At 45.2% G+C, this 18,702-nt stretch overlaps 1 protein-coding gene across 2 annotated transcripts in view; it reads right to left on the reverse strand.

Moving 5' to 3' along the window:
• The window catches only part of MDN1 (midasin AAA ATPase 1), a 159,079-nt gene that overhangs the window by 104,625 nt on the left and 35,752 nt on the right, over positions 1 to 18,702 (reverse strand). For both annotated transcript variants that reach the window (XM_084827091.1, XM_084827090.1), the window contains exons 20-35: positions 18,478 to 18,591; positions 17,177 to 17,324; positions 16,933 to 17,043; positions 15,682 to 15,833; positions 14,159 to 14,337; positions 13,388 to 13,596; positions 12,640 to 12,786; positions 10,881 to 11,022; positions 10,602 to 10,736; positions 10,349 to 10,487; positions 9,780 to 9,918; positions 9,558 to 9,688; positions 9,182 to 9,317; positions 4,306 to 4,435; positions 1,197 to 1,427; positions 714 to 911 (exon numbers count right to left, since the gene is read on the reverse strand). In XM_084827091.1, coding sequence (XP_084683217.1) covers positions 714 to 911; positions 1,197 to 1,427; positions 4,306 to 4,435; positions 9,182 to 9,317; positions 9,558 to 9,688; positions 9,780 to 9,918; positions 10,349 to 10,487; positions 10,602 to 10,736; positions 10,881 to 11,022; positions 12,640 to 12,786; positions 13,388 to 13,596; positions 14,159 to 14,337; positions 15,682 to 15,833; positions 16,933 to 17,043; positions 17,177 to 17,324; positions 18,478 to 18,591 — 2,441 coding nt within the window. The remainder of the gene's footprint in view (positions 1 to 713; positions 912 to 1,196; positions 1,428 to 4,305; positions 4,436 to 9,181; positions 9,318 to 9,557; positions 9,689 to 9,779; positions 9,919 to 10,348; positions 10,488 to 10,601; positions 10,737 to 10,880; positions 11,023 to 12,639; positions 12,787 to 13,387; positions 13,597 to 14,158; positions 14,338 to 15,681; positions 15,834 to 16,932; positions 17,044 to 17,176; positions 17,325 to 18,477; positions 18,592 to 18,702) is intronic.

Below are 18,702 nucleotides of genomic sequence, written 5' to 3' on the forward strand. Positions count from 1 at the left end.
AGACTAAAATAACAGCTAATGTTTTAAACTCCAATAAAGAGACAGAGAAGTGGGGCTTGCAAAAAATGCTGAAGTGTAAAGTGCTCCCAGTTGGTTCCAGTAAGACAGCCATGACTTCCTCCACGATACTCCATTCCATTCCCCCCCTCACCTGGTTTTCTGTTCTCTCCACTACCACCAGTCAATCCTTAGTGGGCTGATTTTGTGTTTTCCCTGCTCTTAGTTTCTCCCCCCCCCACCCAAATTTTGTACTGTTGCAAACCTTTGGGTTCCCCCAGACTTGCCAATACCTCCTTCTAGTGTGTGGGTGGTGCTGTTTTGGCTACATAAGCAACGGCACTCACACTTCAACATCAGCAATAGAGGGAATGAGGATACCTAACACAAGAAATTTAGACTGCAGACTGGTGAACTAAATATTTGCATGCTCCTTCATTAACCACCACCACCCTCTACCAAAAACCCTAAACACCTTCTCCCTGACACAGTAGCTTTACATATGCAGGAGAGGGTTGTGGGGTTTTTTACATGGGGTAGCACTAAAACAAGCAGTCGTTAACCTGCCGTCAGAAGTGGAGCAAGTCTTGGGAAGACTATAGCACATTACTTTTCTGTATGTTTGGAAAGTAACATCTCATCTCTCATACATTCTGCTCTTAAGTCATCATCAGCGTTCACTCAAGTTGTAGGGGAAAAAAACAAGAGCTCCTTGCCTCTTGGTATAAAAAAAGGATGGATTCCTACGCAATTATCCATCCAGACCATTTCCCTCTCTCTCTCCAGGTCATAAATTCTCAGTTCATTCTGCTGATCCTCAGTGAGTGGCACAATTTGGGAAAGTTTTTCACACAAATATTCCAGACATTTTTCACGAACCAAAGCAGTTGAGCCAGCTGAACAGGACATTGTGCCTATGTTGAAAAGCAAACCAAATACTAGTTAAATGTCAATGGTAGGAATGCACATACTGTCATTAATAAGATGGGACCTGTCTTGTAAACTTCAACTACAATCTACCTGCCCCATAGCACGCATCCTACAGGTTACTTGCACTCATCTTAGAACTCACTTTGCTATTTCTGATCCGCTCCCAAATGTCAAACTAGCTTTAAAACTCTCCTGTCTTTGACATCTAGGGCTGAGGGACAGAAAGGAATCTGAATTATTCTACCATAAAGAAAAGCATGAAGATTTACCTGAACCTATCCCATCTATGTACACCAGACATGCAGCATGGACAAATGTCGTCACAGGAGAGATGCTAAAAAGCTGGCACTCCTCTGAGGCTGACAGTCCATCTTGTGCCATAGTATTCATGAAGCTGACCCATGACAGAACATCCCGGATGCTGAGAATACATTGGTGTCCAAATTCTTGATTAGTCAGCCACTCTATGAAATCCATCATGAGTTCTGCTATGTCCATTCCTACAGCGGCGGGTTGAGAGGAAGAAGAGAATACATTTGTAAGCGTCTTTTTGAAAATACAGTTCTATAACCAGAAGACTTTTCACAATAATTCACACAGGCCTCTGTAGACAGGTTTTGCTAGAGGAATTTAAAAACTCAAAATGCTCTTCTAATTTTTTTACATGTTTGCAAAAACAGGAAGGATTGAATTCCTTAAAAATACCATAAGAAGATTAGCAAACACAAACTGAACAAAACGCGTTATGACCCTGCAGCTTCACCAGTCTTTAAGATGTGATTATTTATTCTCACTTAAAAGAGTCTGCAGTTACTGAACACTGGTACAGAATATTCCTTTAAGCAGATGAAGCATACAGCTTGATGCAGGAAATATAGCAAACGGGCACAGTCTGCCATCAACACTTCCTTGGAATTCTTCAATCCTTCAACACAAACCTTGGATGAGGAGTCTCTATGTCAGGCCTGTCTAACGTGATCCACTAAGCCAGGGTGGGCAACTTGTGGCCTCCAGATGTTTTGGCCTACAACTCTTACCAGCCCTAGCCAGCATAGGCAAAAGTGAGGGATTATGGGAGTTGTAGGCCAAAACATCCAGAGGGCCACAAGTTGCCCACCCCTGAACTAAGCAAAGTTCATTCCCTAGATCATGAACTAGCAATAATGAAGCAACTACCTAAGAACCCTCAGATTCTCAGTTTGCAGGATTGGGGGGCAGGGAGGGAGCAGCAGTAACAAGCGCCTGGTTCTCATGATTGCAAAGAAAAAACCTTTGAAACTTATGGGTCCTTTCTGCTAACAGCATCTAGATGAATTCATATGAGGTTTTTGATTATCACTGGCTGCAACATTTGTAGTCCATGTTACAACCTACCTCTGTCACAGCATTCAGTCACTAAATCCCTATCTATATTCACTATTCCCACTTCCCATATACAAGGAGCTCAAACTGCCCAATCTGAAATCACTAGCCAGATCCTGACAAAATATTAAGCAACAACAAAAGTCAACGTTTGCATTTAAAAAAAAATCCAGAACATATGCAAAAGTATTTCAGTTTCACAATTTAGGTTTATAGCATCTTGAACGTGCAGCCCGATTGTATGAGGTTTACTCAGAGGTAAGCCCTCTTGAATTCAATTGACCTTAATCCCAAATAAATGTGCGCTGGACTGAAGCGTTAAGGGAAGAATTTCAATATCCCAAGGGAAGAATTCCAATGTTCCAAGATCACAACTAGCTGCAATATTCTGTATCAGCTGAACAAACTAGTGGAACATTCACTTGCGTCATTTGTAGTAGGACTTATCCACACGAATATTCTTGCAGCTCAGAGAAAAACCTACAAGCAGTATTTTAGAGTGTGAAACTATTTCTAACAGTCATGAATAACTTCTCAGGTTTTTGAATGTGAAGGAAGCCAACTCGCAAGAAGAAAAGGTATTTTAGAAGAAAGCCCCACTGGGACTCAGACAAGGATATGAAATCTGTCGGTCAGGAGACAGCTGTCACCTCCAAGGCAACCTCAGATACTCTGTAGAGGCTACAAAAGATTCAGTGACAAACCACTTCACTGACCTGGAAACTGCTTTATTTATTACATTTATATTCCGCCTTTTTTCCTCCTTTCGGAACCCAAGGCGGCGTACATAATCTTCCTCCTCTCCATTTTATCCCCACAACAACAACCCTGTGAGGTAGGTTGAGCTGAGAGTCAGTGACTGGCCCAAAGTCACCCAGTGAGCTTCATGGCTGAGTGGGGACTAGAACCTGGTTCTTCTGAGTCCCAGTCCAACACTCTAGCCACTACATCACGCTGGCTCTTCAAACTCAAACTGCTTGAGTAACTTTATAAGTGTCTCTTCCGCTATTAAATCTTTTCTGAAGATTTAAAAAGGGAATTAATTCAGTAATGCTGCCTTCTTTCTTCTCTGCTTGTCCTACAAGCATGGAAACCCTGACTGAATCAGATTAAACCAACAGAGCAGACCAGACCTAGAGACTAAAATATCCATCCAAGCCTCCTAGCTAGGGCTGTTGGGAGGGACAAATTCTCTAAATTAAATTAAATGGACAGTTGATTTGGATACCAAGACTCCCAAGAACCCTACCTTCCTTCTACAAGTGAGAGGCCAGAGTCTGGGAGGCAGGAAGTCCTCCACCTGATGCCTTCATTTCAAATACCTGGTCTGCCCACAAGGAAGCGGAGCAATCCCAATTACTAGATACCTTCCTGACATTAGGGTAAGAACCTCAAATTCAAGGAGGCACCCAGAACTGTTACTACTATACTAATGATTCATAACCATTGAGTTCCTCTGTACTCCAAGATACTCAAGCCAACACAGCCAGGATGCTCCTAACATACTTCCCCCTTGTGCTGCACCATCACCTCCAATGAATTACATTTCATAACTAAAGGGAAGCATCTTGGAATCTCTTTGATCTTTCCTTTCCCAATTAATTCCTTCTTAGTGTCACAGAGATGTAGCCTCCATCTCAGCACTTGCCTTTCTCAAGAGAAATGACTTCCCTCTCCTCATCCCTTTTCCCAAGTACCTTAGGACAGGCTCATGATGGGCCTTGCAATGGCTTCTACACTAGAGCTTATTATTGCCTCTTGAGCCTGGAATACTGGTGCAGCTTTATAACACTATTCTCCTTAGTAACAAGTAACATAAATAAGCAGTACCTAACAAATGCAAAAGAGAATGAGATCTCCAGTCCTCTTTCACACCGCATCTAATTTTTTGGATATAGCAGTGGAGAAAGCCATTCAATAGCTTTCTACTTCTCAAGTAAGACTACTCCTACCCAGAAAAAGGAGAAAGAAAAAAGAAGTCATGTACTTGTTAAAACAGATTCCCATGAGATTTACCATTGTTGCTTCTTTGGGCCAGACAGAGCCCTGGATGAAGATTATGCTTTACAATCTGTATTAAATCCTCATAGTTGTTACTTTGTGGACACCAAATTTCTGTAAATCTATTACACAGGGCCGGTGATAGCTGCAAGCAAGAAAATATAGCTGCAGTTATTATAAGCTTATTACAGCTACTATTCAGAGGAGCATTTTAAAATCTTTCTTATAATTTGCAAGCCTTTATGAGGCTTAATGGAATTAAACAAGGGGAACAATGACTTTTAGGAGACAACATGTTTAGTCAGTTCTGACAATCAAGGCTGCTTTCATATCTGCAAAATAGCCTCTCAGAGTTGGGCTAGATCAGGGTTGGGGAATCTCCAGCCCATGAGCCTAATCTGGCCTACAGAGGTTCCTCGTGCAGCCCCCGGCCCCATCCGGGGGCCAGGGCCTGCAGGAGAGACCACCACCACCACCGGGGAGGAGGTGGGCCTGCTGCTGCTGGGCCTGCTGCTGCTGGGCCTGCTGCTGCCGCCGCTGCCACCACCACCACCACCAGGCCTTCCCTGTGGACTTCTGCCTGGCGGATCGCCAGTCCCTGCAGGACCAGGCCCCCAGGTACCGAGCCAGCTGTGCTGCTCCACCTGCCCCTCCCTGGAGGGGCTATATAAGCTGGCTGGATGAGGTGGCCTGGGAGAGCCAGGGCCTGCAGGAGAAGCCGCCACCACCACCACCACTGGGGAAGAGGCATGCTTGCCGCCGCCGGGCCTGCCGCCGCTGCCGGGCCTGCCGCCGCCGGGCCTGCCGCCGCCGCCGCCGGGCCTGCCGCCGCCGCCGAGCCTGCTGCTGCCGCCGCTGCCACCACCACCAGGCCTTCCCTGTGGACTTCTGCCTGGTGGATTACCAGTCCCTGCAGGACCAGGCCCCCAGGTACCGAGCCAGCTGTGCTGCTCCACCTGCCCCTCCCTGGAGGGGCTATATAAGTTGGCTGGCTGAGGTGGCCTGGGAGAGCCAGGGCCTGCAGGAGAAGCCACCACCACCACCACCACCGGGGAAGAGGCGTGCTTGCTGCTGCTGGGCCTGCTGCTGCCGCCGCCGCCGCCGCCACCACCACCAGGCCTTCCCTGTGGACTCCTGCCTGGCATTTTTAAGGGGATTTTAATTGTTTTGTTTGTTTTATTTTGTTGGGGGGAATTTTGTTGTGTTTTTAGGGGTGGATAGCCTGCCTGATAGGCAGGAGCGAGAGGGCATGTGTCCACCTGATGGAGGCAGTGGGGGGAGTGTTGGGGGCCAGAACATACCGAGGCTGGGCGGCAGGCGCTGGCGGAGCGCTAGGGGCAGGCCATGCCAGGTAAGGGGAAAAAGGGAGAGATGTATAGCATCTGTCCCCTGCTCCGGGCCTGTCCAGAGCCAAAGGATGGCTGGGGGAGGCATGACCCCATCTTCTGGCCTTCGTTTGCTGCTCTGCAATGCCAGATCTGTTACCCAGAAAACCTCCCTCATACATGACATGATCCTGGATGGGGGTGCAGACCTGGCATGTATTATGGAGACCTGGCTGGCCGAGGCTGCTGCTCCAACCCTTGCAGCCATGTGTCCGGCCGGATTTTCATATGCACAGCAGCCGAGGGCTGGGGATCGGGGAGGGGGAGTGGCTGTTATCTACCGAGAGTCCTTGGTCTTCACCAGGCCCCCTCTCCGGGAGACCAAGGTTGCTGAGTGCATGTACTGGAGGTTGGGCCCGAAGGGCAGTCTGGGGATTCTGCTCGTGTACCGTCCACCCCGCTGCACGACTGACTCCCTGGCCGAGGTGCTTGAGGTGGTCTCTGATGTGCGTGTACAGTCCCCTAACTTACTGGTGTTGGGGGACTTCAACGTACATTCGGAGGCCATCCTCACAGGAGCACCTCGGGACTTCATGGAGACCATGGCCTCCTGGGAGCTGCACCGTATTCTAACTGGGCCCACCCATGTAGCCGGTCATGCACTAGACCTTGTGTTTGTTTCTGGAGAAGCGGGGAGTGATCTGGAAGTCGGGGGTATATCCACCACCCCCTTGTCATGGTCAGATCACTATCTGGTGATGTTGGACTTCTCGGTTCCACAACCCCTCCGCAGGGGTGGAGGACCCATTAAAATGGTCCGCCCCAGGCATCTCATGGATCCAAATGGATTCCTGAACGTGCTTGGGGACTCTCTGGGGCATGCCAACGGCCACTCAGTCGAGACCCTGGTGGGTGGCTGGAATGCCGCAATCACTGGGGCATTAGATCGGGTGGCTCCGAAACGCCCTCTCCCCCTGAACAGGGCTTGGACTGCACCATGGTTCAATCCGCGGTTACGAGCTCTGAAAAAGGAGGTGAGACGGCTAGAGCGCCGGTGGCGGAAGTCTCGCTCCAAAGACGATCAGACACGGGCTAGAGCTGTATCTTCAGCCTATCACATGGCGGTGAAGGCAGCAAAAAAGGAATATTATGCTGCCTCCATCGCATCTGCAGAGTGCTGTCCCAGGAGGCTGTTCCAAGTGGTCCGGAGCCTGGTCGGTCCTGTGGCTCCGGAACCACTGGAGCATTCTAAGGCCTCCTGTGAGGCCTTGGCAAGGCACTTTGCAGATAAAATTGATCAGATTAGGTGTGTTACTCTGCACACTGTGGATACAGTTAGTGAGCAAGAGGCGGCCTGTGGCAAACCGGTTTTGTGGGATCAGTTCCAGCTTCTTCCTCCTGATGAAATGGACAAGGTGCTTTCATCTGTAAGGCCGACCACCTGCTTACTTGATCCTTGCCCATCTTGGCTCATTATGAGCTGCAGAGAGAGACTGGGTGAGGGGATCAAGGCAGTGGTGAATGCCTCCCTTGAGGAGGGAGTGATGCCATCAGCCCTCAAGGAGGCAGTGATAAGACCGCTCTTAAAGAAGCCCTCCTTGGATCCTCAAGTTCTGAACAACTTTTGCCCAGTCTCAAATCTGCCATTTTTGGGCAAGGTGATTGAGCGGGTGGTGGCAGTGCAGTTGAAGGCACACTTGGAAGAAACTGATTATCTAGACCCATTTCAGTCGGGCTTCAGGCCTGGGCATGGGACAGAAACGGCCTTGGTCGCCTTGGTGGATGATATGAGGAGGGCTCTGGATAGGGGTGAATGCTCCTTCCTTGTTCTCGACCTCTCAGCGGCTTTTGATACCGTTGACCACGGTATCCTCCTGGACCGCCTGGAGGGGTTGGGCATTGGAGACACTGTATTGCGGTGGTTCTGGTCCTTCCTCTCCGGCAGGTACCAGAGGGTAGCACTGGGAGAGGAGGCTTCGGACCCGTGGCCACTTACTTGTGGGGTGCCACAGGGTTCCATCCTCTCCCCGATGCTATTTAACATCTATGTGAAGCCGCTGGGGGCTATCATCAGGAGGTTTGGGGTGCAGTGTCATCAATATGCGGATGACACGCAGCTCTACCTCTCATTCAAATCTTCACCAAGGTTGGCCGTAGAATCCCTGTCCAAATGTCTGGAGACGGTGAGTGGCTGGATGGGGAGGAATAAGCTGAAGCTGAACCCTGACAAGACCGAGGTACTTTTGGTGGGAGACAAGAGGAGGCTGGGGGATGTTGACCTGGTGTTGAATGGGGTACGGCTACCCTTGAAAGACCAGGTCGGCAGCCTGGGGGTCATTTTGGACTCCCAGCTGTCCATGGAGGCTCAGGTGTCAGCTGTGAGCCGGACAGCGCTGTATCAACTCCATCTGATACGGCGGCTGCGCCCCTTCCTTCCCGACCATCTGCTCCCATCGGTAGTACATGCCCTGGTCTCCTCTCGTTTAGACTACTGTAATGCGCTCTACGTGGGGTTACCCTTGAAGACGGTTCGGAAGCTGCAGCTGGTACAGAACGCGGCGGCTCACCTGATTAAAGGCAGCCGCCGGCGAGATCACATCACTCCAGTGCTGAAGGAGTTGCACTGGTTACCAGTTGTTTTCCGGGCCAAATTCAAGGTGTTGGTTTTGACCTTTAAAACCCTATATGGTTCTGGCCCAGCCTATCTTAAGGAGCGCCTCCAGCAACACCAGACAGGCCGCTTAACAAGATCAGCCTCGGATGGCCTTCTCTCTGTCCCATCAGCCAGGATAGCTAGACTGGTGGGGACGAGGGAGAGGGCCTTTTCTGTGGTGGCCCCCACTCTGTGGAACTCCCTCCCTAGGGAACTCCGTCATGCCCCCTCATTAATGAGCTTCCGTCGTGCATTAAAAACATGGTTGTTCAGGCAGGCATGTGGGGTGGGTTAGGGTATTTTAAAAAAAAAATTATGGTAGAATTTTATTGTTTTAAATTGTTTTATGGTGTGCTGTACATCGCCCAGAGTGGCTGGGTGACCAGCCAGATGGGCGATTAATAAATTTAATAAATAAATAAATAAAATCCAGCTCCCTTGGAGGCTGGTGGAGAGTGGGATCCCTGCTGTTATCTCCAATCAGGATTCTGGGATTCCCTTTGGCGCACCTCATATTCTCCCCAATGGGGGAAGGCAAAGCCACCCCAACTAAGGCATGGGGTGGAGCACTGCTCCTCCACCCAGTGCCTCGGTCAGGGCAGCTTTGCTACACATACGCTTTCCCCAGCTAAACTGTCTCTCTGGCCAAGGCCCAGGATAGAGGGGCTCCAGTCCGCACTCTGGCGAGAGACTGGATGATGTCAGTGGCCGTGGCTCTGCCCGCTCACATTATATGGCCCACTGAGGGCCAAGTGGAGGGGGTTATACAGCCCCCACTCAAAAACAGTTCTAGACGAACCCTCTGGTAAAACACAGATGATCTGTGCACTCTTAAAACTACAGCATCATATGAATACTTACGCTACTCACTGGTGGCAACCATAACACACAAAACAACATTTTCTTACATTACCTCTTTCTTCCCAAAGTCACCACCAGGATTCATTGTGGCTAAAATACGAAATTTCTTTCCTGCAGTCAGCAATTCAACTTCAGCGTCCTCGCCACCTTTTTCTGCTAACACCAGTGTCTTTTCAGTTTCAAGAACACTAGAAGAAAATTAAATCTCAGTGCTTGCTCCCATCAAGTTTCCAAACTTGCAAACACTGCAGACTTGCCAGTGTAACCTAACGCTCAGATTATGTAACTCCCATGTTTAAGAAGGAATTGGGTAACCCTAACCAATCAGAAGGACCTGGATGAAGTTAGATCTATCTAATTTGGATTTGTGATTATAACACCAAGACAGACATAGACAAAAAAAACCTGCCCGGCTTTCAAGTGCATACCTATTAAGTCTTTCTAGAACAGAATCATCAGCTAATGAAATCTCATCCATTAGAAAAAAGCCATCTTCTCGCATCGCTAAAACAAGGCCTCCATCATGCCATTCGAACAGCCTAGAACTGTCAAACTCCTCCTATTTGAAAGAAAGTGAAAGAGACCGAGCATATAGATTTTGTGGCATTTTTAAGCTTTCAATCATATCAGGCACCTTATTGCCAACTGACCTTGTCTTTTGATCGCTGTCTGACTGGCCGCAGTCCACCCAGGAAGTCAGAGGTCTCCATGTGCAGGTGGCAGTTCACAGAATGCAATTTCTGACTTGCTAAAGCTGCAAACATCTGACAAATAGTGGTTTTTCCACACCTGTGTAGTAATGTTTGTAGAGTCAGTTAAACTCTAGCTATTGCTGGTTATTGCTATTTTACTGTGTTTATGTTTTTTCGCTTCTAATATTTTAACTTTTTAAATGTATTTTACTGCTGTGAGCTGCCTTGGGACAGCTTCTGCCCTGAAAGGCGGTCAAGAATTAAATAAATAAATAGTTTGTTTTACGTATTCCCTGTGTTGAAGCAGCATCTTGGAAGACAAACTTTGCTACTGAGTTGCAGCCAAGTATAAATATTAGCTGCCCTCCAGTATGCAATGACAGCAAAAGAAACCCATTTAAAACAAGGATACAGCTAGCAATCATTATCTTGTTACAGGTGAAGGTTGAAAGATGGACATATTGTATAACTCGGCCAATCATGAAATGCCATCCTAAAAAAGATAAATATAATGAACAGTGGTTTACCCTGTATCTCCAACCAGAAGTATGGGTTCACCGAACTCTAATGCGCGGCCTGCCAAAACAGCAAGCCTCGTCATCCCTTGAGTCCAAACAATGTGACTGAATTCATCATCCATTACAGAAATCCATGTAGATGCTTTAGCTGGTCCAACAGGAAGGAGAGAAAAAGACATACCAAGAGAAAACACAAGAAGTCAGCAAGTGAATTAGTTTTGGCAAGTATAAAACTTTTTTAACATTAATTTTGCAAACTTACCCATTTGCTTCCTTACACTTTCTTCTGAGAAGAGACACTGGGGATGCAATTTCCTCTTAAAGTGTTTTTCAATGACCGTCTGAATAACATCCACTTCTTCTTGCTTCCGCACTCTACCTGCCAGAAGCATAAATCCTAAGAAGAAAAAGACAACAGTTACCAGAATGCTTACCACATTTTTTAAAAGCAGAAGTTCAAAACATCTAGAATTTTGGATACTGAACTATAGAATTATACGGCACTGCTCCATATAAGTGGAATAGAAGTGTGAATTCTCACCATCATTGGCTAAATGCTGAAGCCAGTCGTAATCCTTGCCTGTCTGTTCTGCTAATCTGTACCTTTCAGCCCAACGAAAGAGATCTCGTAGAGTAATGAAGCCATGCTTGCCTGCAAACACTGACGAACCTCTGCGATAAGACTAGATTAACAAGAGAGAAAAGCCTTCATTATCTAACATAGTGGGGAAACATTTTCAGCCCAAAGGCTGAATTCCATTTCAAAGAAGCAATCTGAAGCTGTGCTCCCATGGTGGGTGGGGCTGAAGACACAGGCAAGGCCAAAAATGCCAGCACACTGTAGCTTAAAGCTGTTATTACTGCCAGGAACTAAGCCCCAGGAGAAATGAGGTGGTACGCCTGTGTCTGGCCTATATCATGCCAGATTGCTAACAGAAGTTCAAACAGAACATCAGACACTTACGGTGAAGGCTCCTTTTGGTTTGGTGTGACGGAGGCACCCAGCAGGGGGTTGTCTCTTCCTACCATCCAGGAAAGGCGGGGATCATATGACTTAGACTAAGTTTAGTGCTAGACTCCTCCCTGGTTCTATCCAGTGGCTGAGCTTAAAATAGAGTATAACCTGAGGAGATCCATTAAACAGAGAAAAGGCAAGAGAGGGAACAACCACCCTCCAATTGGCCACAGCACAAACCTAATTAGGATATCCGGCTAGTTCGGGTCTGTATCAGGACAGACAAGATGCCCACCAAAGAAGACGTCAACAGACTAGGCCTCACTCTGGCCAAGGGTGCTGCTATATGTCTTCCCTCCAACTCCTTTAGCCTCCAAGGTGCTTGGGAAGATCAGAGTGGAATGAGGCACAGTCATCCTTGTATAGGAGGAAACAAGAAGATGGGGGCATGGAGGCCATGGTTTTTGGACCCACATGGCAGAGGCAGATCTGTGGTTCCCGACCATAGCACAAAAGCTTCTGTACCAGGACCCCATAATCCATCCAGACCCTGGATGGCTGCACTTAGCTGCCTGGCATCTGAAAGGGACACCTTCCTGAAATATGTATACCCAGAAGAGAAGGTCCAGGCCATATTGTCCAAAAGGAAACCGCTGATTATATGCATGTATGAGTCAATGTAGAAGGCATTTGCCAGATGATGCAGTCACAAAGCAATTCACTAGGAGCGACTCCAGAGATAAGAGTAAAAACCCTTAGAAAAGAGAAGTGCTACAGTAGCAGAACTCTGCCTTGGGCAAAGGCAGGAAAATAATTTGGGAAGAATCTCACAGCACCAAGCCTAGTATTAAAATCTAGGTCACATGATCTCTGCCTTTGCTGGAAGGTAGGAGGAGACACCACACAGCTGGATGCCTTCTTCACACCAGATGGATAATGGCTGAATACTCCACCATATAAAAGAAAGCTGGCACATCAATGAAAAGGCTAGGCAAGAATCCCCCCGCCCCTGCAAAAAAAATGCTAGTTTTCTGTGTGCAGGGAATTTTTGTATTAATGAATCTTCAGCCATATAAACACCCACCAAACAAACTCATACCACTAACTTCTATCCTAGTTCATTATGTACTAAGCTGCTCTTGTCTGGCCAGCGCACATCTTTGACTAGAGTAAGGACATATAAAATATATAAAACACTTCCCAAAGAAATCAACAGCCAACTTTTACAAGTTCAAAATTATCTGCAAGAACTTCTTGGTCAAAGACATACTTGCAGTCCAACTCACTAGTCTGTTCAATTTGTTCACTCTCTTTCTTTCCTTTTTTAAAGCAGTAATGCCAGTACCTGCAACTCCAGCATGACTTTGACAAGTTTACTACAGTAGGAAGGTGGAAGCTGGCATCCTTTGTACAAGATTGTTTCCAGTTCGGTACTTGGTAGTTCATCAAAATGCAGCTCAACAAATCTGTTCCTGAATGCTCTAGACAATACCTAAAGAAATAAAAATTAAATTATATATTTTTATATTAAAATATTTATATATTTTAAATAATACTACTGGACACTTTTAGCCTACTACCGGCAGAACATGACAGACATTTACTCTTTATTTCATACCAACAATAAGTGTTGAAAGTGGAACAGTATTTCCTGGATAAACACTTCTTTTTGCAATATCAATTCCGTAGAAACTAGTATACAGAACTGGATGTACACATGCATTTGACGTTGCAGTAAATTATCAAGCAAGAATGCTCTTGAAGACTTAAGAAAATAGTAAAGTACAAGTGAAGCCTGCAACACAATGCTTCAGTGTGGAGTGGTCCTGTTCAGGGTCCCAGCCAGCCATGCCCTCTTCCAGGATACTCCATTACAATCCCACTCCTGGTAGCCAGTGGTCTATGGCCAGTGAGATGCTCAATCCCCATTGGGCTGCTGATGCCTCCCTCTTGTGTGTGGATGGTGCCGTTTTGGCTACATAAGGACTGGCATACAAATAATGCGTTCACCATTAGTATATGATATTCCGCAAAGACTAGCAGAAGAAAGCTGGCTTCATATGAGGAAACAATGGGCTGAACGGTGTACCTACCTTCCTGCCTCCATAAAGCCCTGGAGGATTCTGAGTAGCAAATAACATGAATCTTGGGTGAGCTTTGACTGTTTCTTGGGTCTCTGCTATAAACAGCTCTCTGTTGTCATCTAACAATCTGTTCAGTGCCTCCAAAACATCAGTAGGTGCCAGGTTCAGTTCATCTAGGATTATCCAGTAGCCCTTTCTCATGGCATCAATGAGGACACCTTTAAAGCATTTACCAAAAAGAAGGAGGAGAATGTTATGTTGCTGTTATTGCTGCTGTTGCTGGTTTTATTGTCGGCTTTTATTGCTATTTTATTGTGTTTATGTTGTTATCACTTCTAATATTTTAACTGTTTTTATGTATTTTATTGATGCGAGCTGTCTTGGGAGGGCTTCTGTCCTGAAAGGTGGCCCAGAAATAATGATGATAATGATGTGTTTGTTTTATGTATAACCTGCATTGAAACAGCATCTTGGAAGACAAACCTTGCTAGTGATTTGCGGCCAAGTACAAATATTAACTACCCTCCAATATGCAATGACAATAGAAGCAACCCATTTAAAACAAGGGTGCAACTAGCAATCAGTATCCTGCTGAAAGATGGACATGTTGTAGAACTGAGCCAATCATGAAATGCCTAACAGGTCATCAGCTTTTCTGGATAAGGCAAGTGGTTTTGCATTGCAACTTCGTAAGTGCTAGGCAAACTACTTGGTGGTGAGGGTGGAGCCCTTGTTTAAACAAGAATGACCAAGAAATTAACATAAAAACCACAGGCCTACCTTCTTTAAATTTCAGCTTCCCAGATACATCTGACGTATAACAGCCAATATACTCTTGGATGTCAGTGTGTTCATGATTGTTAATCCGAACACAATGGTTCCCACTTGCAGCAGCCAGCCAGCGGATTAAACTGGTTTTACCAATAGAAGTATCTCCTTGAATCAGCACTGGATAAGTCCTTGAAGAATTAGTAGACAGCAAAGCTAGTTAGATGCCGCATCTTGTGGTAGCCAAGAATTTGAAGGCAGAAAAAATCCTTCAGCACCTGCTTGGCTTCACAGTCTTCTTACAAGATATACTGCTTAAGAGAGCTTCCAGAAAGTGATTCCTGTTGGGAATCATGATAAAACTTGCTAAAGTTCACAGAGTAAGGGAGCAACCCTGTGTGGAGAAGCGGCCACCTCCAAACTCGGTGGCGACCGCCTACCCAATGCAGGGTGGGAGAAGCGTGGTGTGGATAGTCTCCTCCGCACTCCAGCTGCCCTGCATTTGCAGCTAAAGGGCAGATTTCAGCCATCTAGCCACAGGCCATCAGAGCACAAGGGTGGGGAGGCCGGACAACACGTAGGAAGCGTCATACTAGCACTTATGCCCTCCCCGCTCCTGGGAATGCCCCCTTTCCCCCACTCCGCACTGCTCTTCCAAGCGCAGAGCCCAGGGATGATCCGCACCACCTACGTGGGGGAGGGGAGGAGGTCCTGGAAAGCAACCAGTCCTATGGCTCTCTATCCGCTGACTAGCAGCCATAGGATTGTGCCCTAAGTCAGGATCAAAGTTAGGGACAACGGATGTTGGGATTCCTGTGTATTGACTGCCCTGTCATGTTGCCTCCTGAGTACAACCTGAACTGCACATTTGGTGTGGGTATTGTACACTCCACGGACCATATACAGCTACAACGCCAGTTCTGTGCAATGCACACACTGGTTAGAACCTTCAGAATTCCAAGTTTGTTTGTGTTTTAATCTGCAGTCCTCACATTGCTACGATTCATTTGGAAATGTAGTACTTTTTGCTCTACAAGAATACAAAGACAAGGCGGCATATAGTAAGTTCCAAGTCAACGTATCTCACCGCTCAGGATTTCTAGGCTAACGGGTCTGGATCTGAGAACACAGTTCACATGTAGGGATAACAATTCAATAACAATGCAAAAGGTGTGCAGAAGAGCTATGAACCTGGCTCGTTCCACAGTCTTGACAATTAAGATAAATTCTGATCCCATGAAGTCAGAAAGGTTTTTTTGTACTCTTACTAAATTCCTATTTTATATATAATCAAGTGTTATGATGGGTTCTCATCTCCCCAATCCCCTAGATATACTGGTTTTAGAAAACCAATGCCATCTGAGTTAACATTTATCTTCTTGTAATATTTATAAGAACAACATTATTAAAATAAGGCATACATTAATACAAGCAAGTGTACACCCACAAATTAAAACAAGTAGTATTTTTGCTCACCAAGTTGGATTTAAACTATTTTTATAGAACAAAAACGTTATAACTGAAGGCCAACATACCCAGCGGATACAACTCTGACGATATCTCTAAGATTAAGTTTAACCGAAGGCGTGAGTACATAACTCTCATCCACAGTGGGTTCTTTATCACCAGCTGAAATCCAGTATCCCTCTACTTTAATCACTCTCCCTCCTTTAGGCTCTGGCAAGGGCTAAAAAGATATTAGAGGTACAGATTTGGTTTATGATATGCTTAAGCAACGGATTCTTGAAATGCCACAGTATGGTATTTCCCTCACATGAGAGGTGCAAGAGATCATAACCCACCAAGCAAGCAGAGGCCACATTCATATGTCACTCTAAACCAAGGCTTAGCACAATGTGCGTGAGCCTCAGGCTCTCGTATTCCCCCATCCACCTACATGGCCAAAAGGAAGAGTTCATAAGCTTCTACTACTGCTTTTAGTTAATCCTGGCTTCCCATATCATCCTAGCTGGGAACTATGCTTAACCGTACTTATTACGGTTGATTTCACTATGCCAACTTCAGAAAGTATGTTTTGAAAGAGGCTTGATCGAAAATAGCCACAGTTAATGTTAACCACAACCTGTTGCACAAAACCACCATAAAGGAAAATCAAATGCCTCTGAATTCCTCCTCTCAGCCATGTGGGAGGAGAAGAGAGGAGTGCTTTGAGTCAGATGTTTGTTCCTGCCAATGCACGTCACATTTGTGCATATTTAGTAGGATGTGTGAATGTGGCAACAGAGAAACCTTTAAAAAAAATTGTTTCTAAATCTTACATGAGATGAGAAATGCTTGACAGTTCATGGACACAATTCAGTTTTCCATGATGCTGAGTACACTGTTAAATAGCCAAGTTTATAGGTCAAATTGTGCATGAAAATGCCATCACATAATTTCAGTCAGCAGTGACTGACAAACTACCAAAGCCACATATTCCTCACACCTAACCACATAGGTAACAATAGGTCATCTGAAAGTCCACCCTAGCCTTTAAACTAGGCAATAAACTCAATGTACGTCCATCATGCTGAGTATTTTATAGTTAAAATAAACAGGATTTTCCAGAAATTCAGTTCATGACTTCCATGTAACTGGAAGGGAATGTCAAGTCACAAGGAAATCCTACAAGTGTATGGGATAGACCAAATCATTTGAATTAATTAAGTATCAGGTTATGAAGAGATTTCAAGGTAAATCCAAAATGTAACAATAGGATGTGTAAAATTAAAATTAAAACTCAACTGAGAACAATTCCATTATTTAAACACACAGAAAATACTTGCCTGCTTGAGAATGTTTTTCATGTTCCCAGACAGGATATACTGGCATATCAACCTTTGAACAACTGGATAAGAAATTCTATCAAGCTGTGTGAAAAAGGCCAAGCAAAAGCCCTATAGAGAAGGAAACAGATAATAGTAGTTGTTGTTTTCCAAGTTTCAAAGAGACATTTTAGCATTAGAGAAGCTTGCATAGAGTTCTAGACTTTTTAAAAAAGGTTTAGCAACAGAGAACAAGGATAGTCACCTCATAAAGTGAGCGCTGTATGTTGTTGCATGGATTAGATGATGCAAATCTCAAAGCTCTGCACAGAGTACGAAGACTGTAATGAGGTCTGTGGCCTGTCCCATCCACCAGTTTTGTTTCACACTCACTTCTCACGGACAAATAGAAACTACAGAAGTAAAGAGTTTACAATTTTTTAAAGTTAATTTATCTAGGCTTGATACCTCAATGTGCTGCAGAGGTTAGGGTTTCTTATCCTGAAACAATATTGTCTCCTTCAGGCTTGATAGGGCTGCAGAGGATTCTACAAGGAGCTTCACTTCACACCTTGGCTAACTATCCCAGGTAAGTCTCAGCCTATTCAGTAAAGCAGACTTCAACCTGGTACCCTCCAGGTGTTTTGGACTACAACTCCCAGCATTCCTGGCCATTGACTATGCTGGCTGGGGATGATGGGAGTTGAAGTCCAAAACATCTGGAGGGCACCCAGATGGGGAAGGCTGTAGTAAAGAATAAACTTGGCTCAACTATAAATAATATTATGGTCATTACCTGTGCTACATAAAATATGTAACATAGGCAGGAGCTCCTAACTATCCAAATGCTTTCCCACTCACATTTATCTCATCCCAACCACAGAATGTTAAAGTGATACAACATGCTATCTGAGAATAACTATCCCCCTGGAATATTTAGTTTTTTTTTAAAGGCCTTAAATCACATCTTATGTGACAATTCTCAGAAGACTAAAGTAATTCCAGAAAAAACAATAAACCATTATAGTGAACTTTGGAATCTCTGTCACGGTCGGTTAGCTACTTCATGTTGAGCTAAATTGTGGATTCAAATGAAAATGCAACAAACTTCCAATTAAGGTTTCTTAAGACTTAGAAAGACAGGAAAAAGGCCACAGATCAGTACTGTGAGTCAAGCTAAGAGAATGGCTCTGAAGAAACAGAGTTCACACTAACTTAGTAAAAAGGAAGAAAATAAGTAGGCCTGCACATGTGAGCTCTGGTGCATTATTTAAATCCATTGTTCAGTGCACTGAACTGTAATGAACTCAAGAGAATGCTAGTTTGTATACGAAGACAGAAACAGCAAGTTCAAAGGGGGAAAGATTTTAGAGGTACCACATTACAAGTAAACCTGGAAAAAAGCCTTTTTTTCCACATAGGAACCATTAACCAAATCATCATGTGGGTGTTCTACCAAACTCAAGCATTCATATAACCAAGGTCTATGTATACCCAAATCTAGTAAATTATGTATTTATGTAGCACTGTTATGATTTATTCACCAAAATATATAGATTGACTTACTTTATGATCCCCTGCACTATGTTTTTGCTTGCATTCAGCCCTTTCAGATAATCCATGATAAGAACCTGCAAGTCTCCTTCATTTTGTAGTTCTTCTATGTAAAGTTCAGTAAACCTACAAGACGACATTACAATGTAACACCCTTGTCTGCTTATCTGAAATCTGTTATTTCCTCATGCCTACTGAATTTAGCCCTAATATTGAACATCAACCTGCCTCTCAACA

Source organism: Heloderma suspectum, chromosome 1, assembly GCF_057233095.1.
Source record: "Heloderma suspectum isolate Gila_16-S chromosome 1, 16-S_ref, whole genome shotgun sequence".
In the NCBI taxonomy this organism is placed as follows: domain Eukaryota; kingdom Metazoa; phylum Chordata; class Lepidosauria; order Squamata; family Helodermatidae; genus Heloderma; species Heloderma suspectum.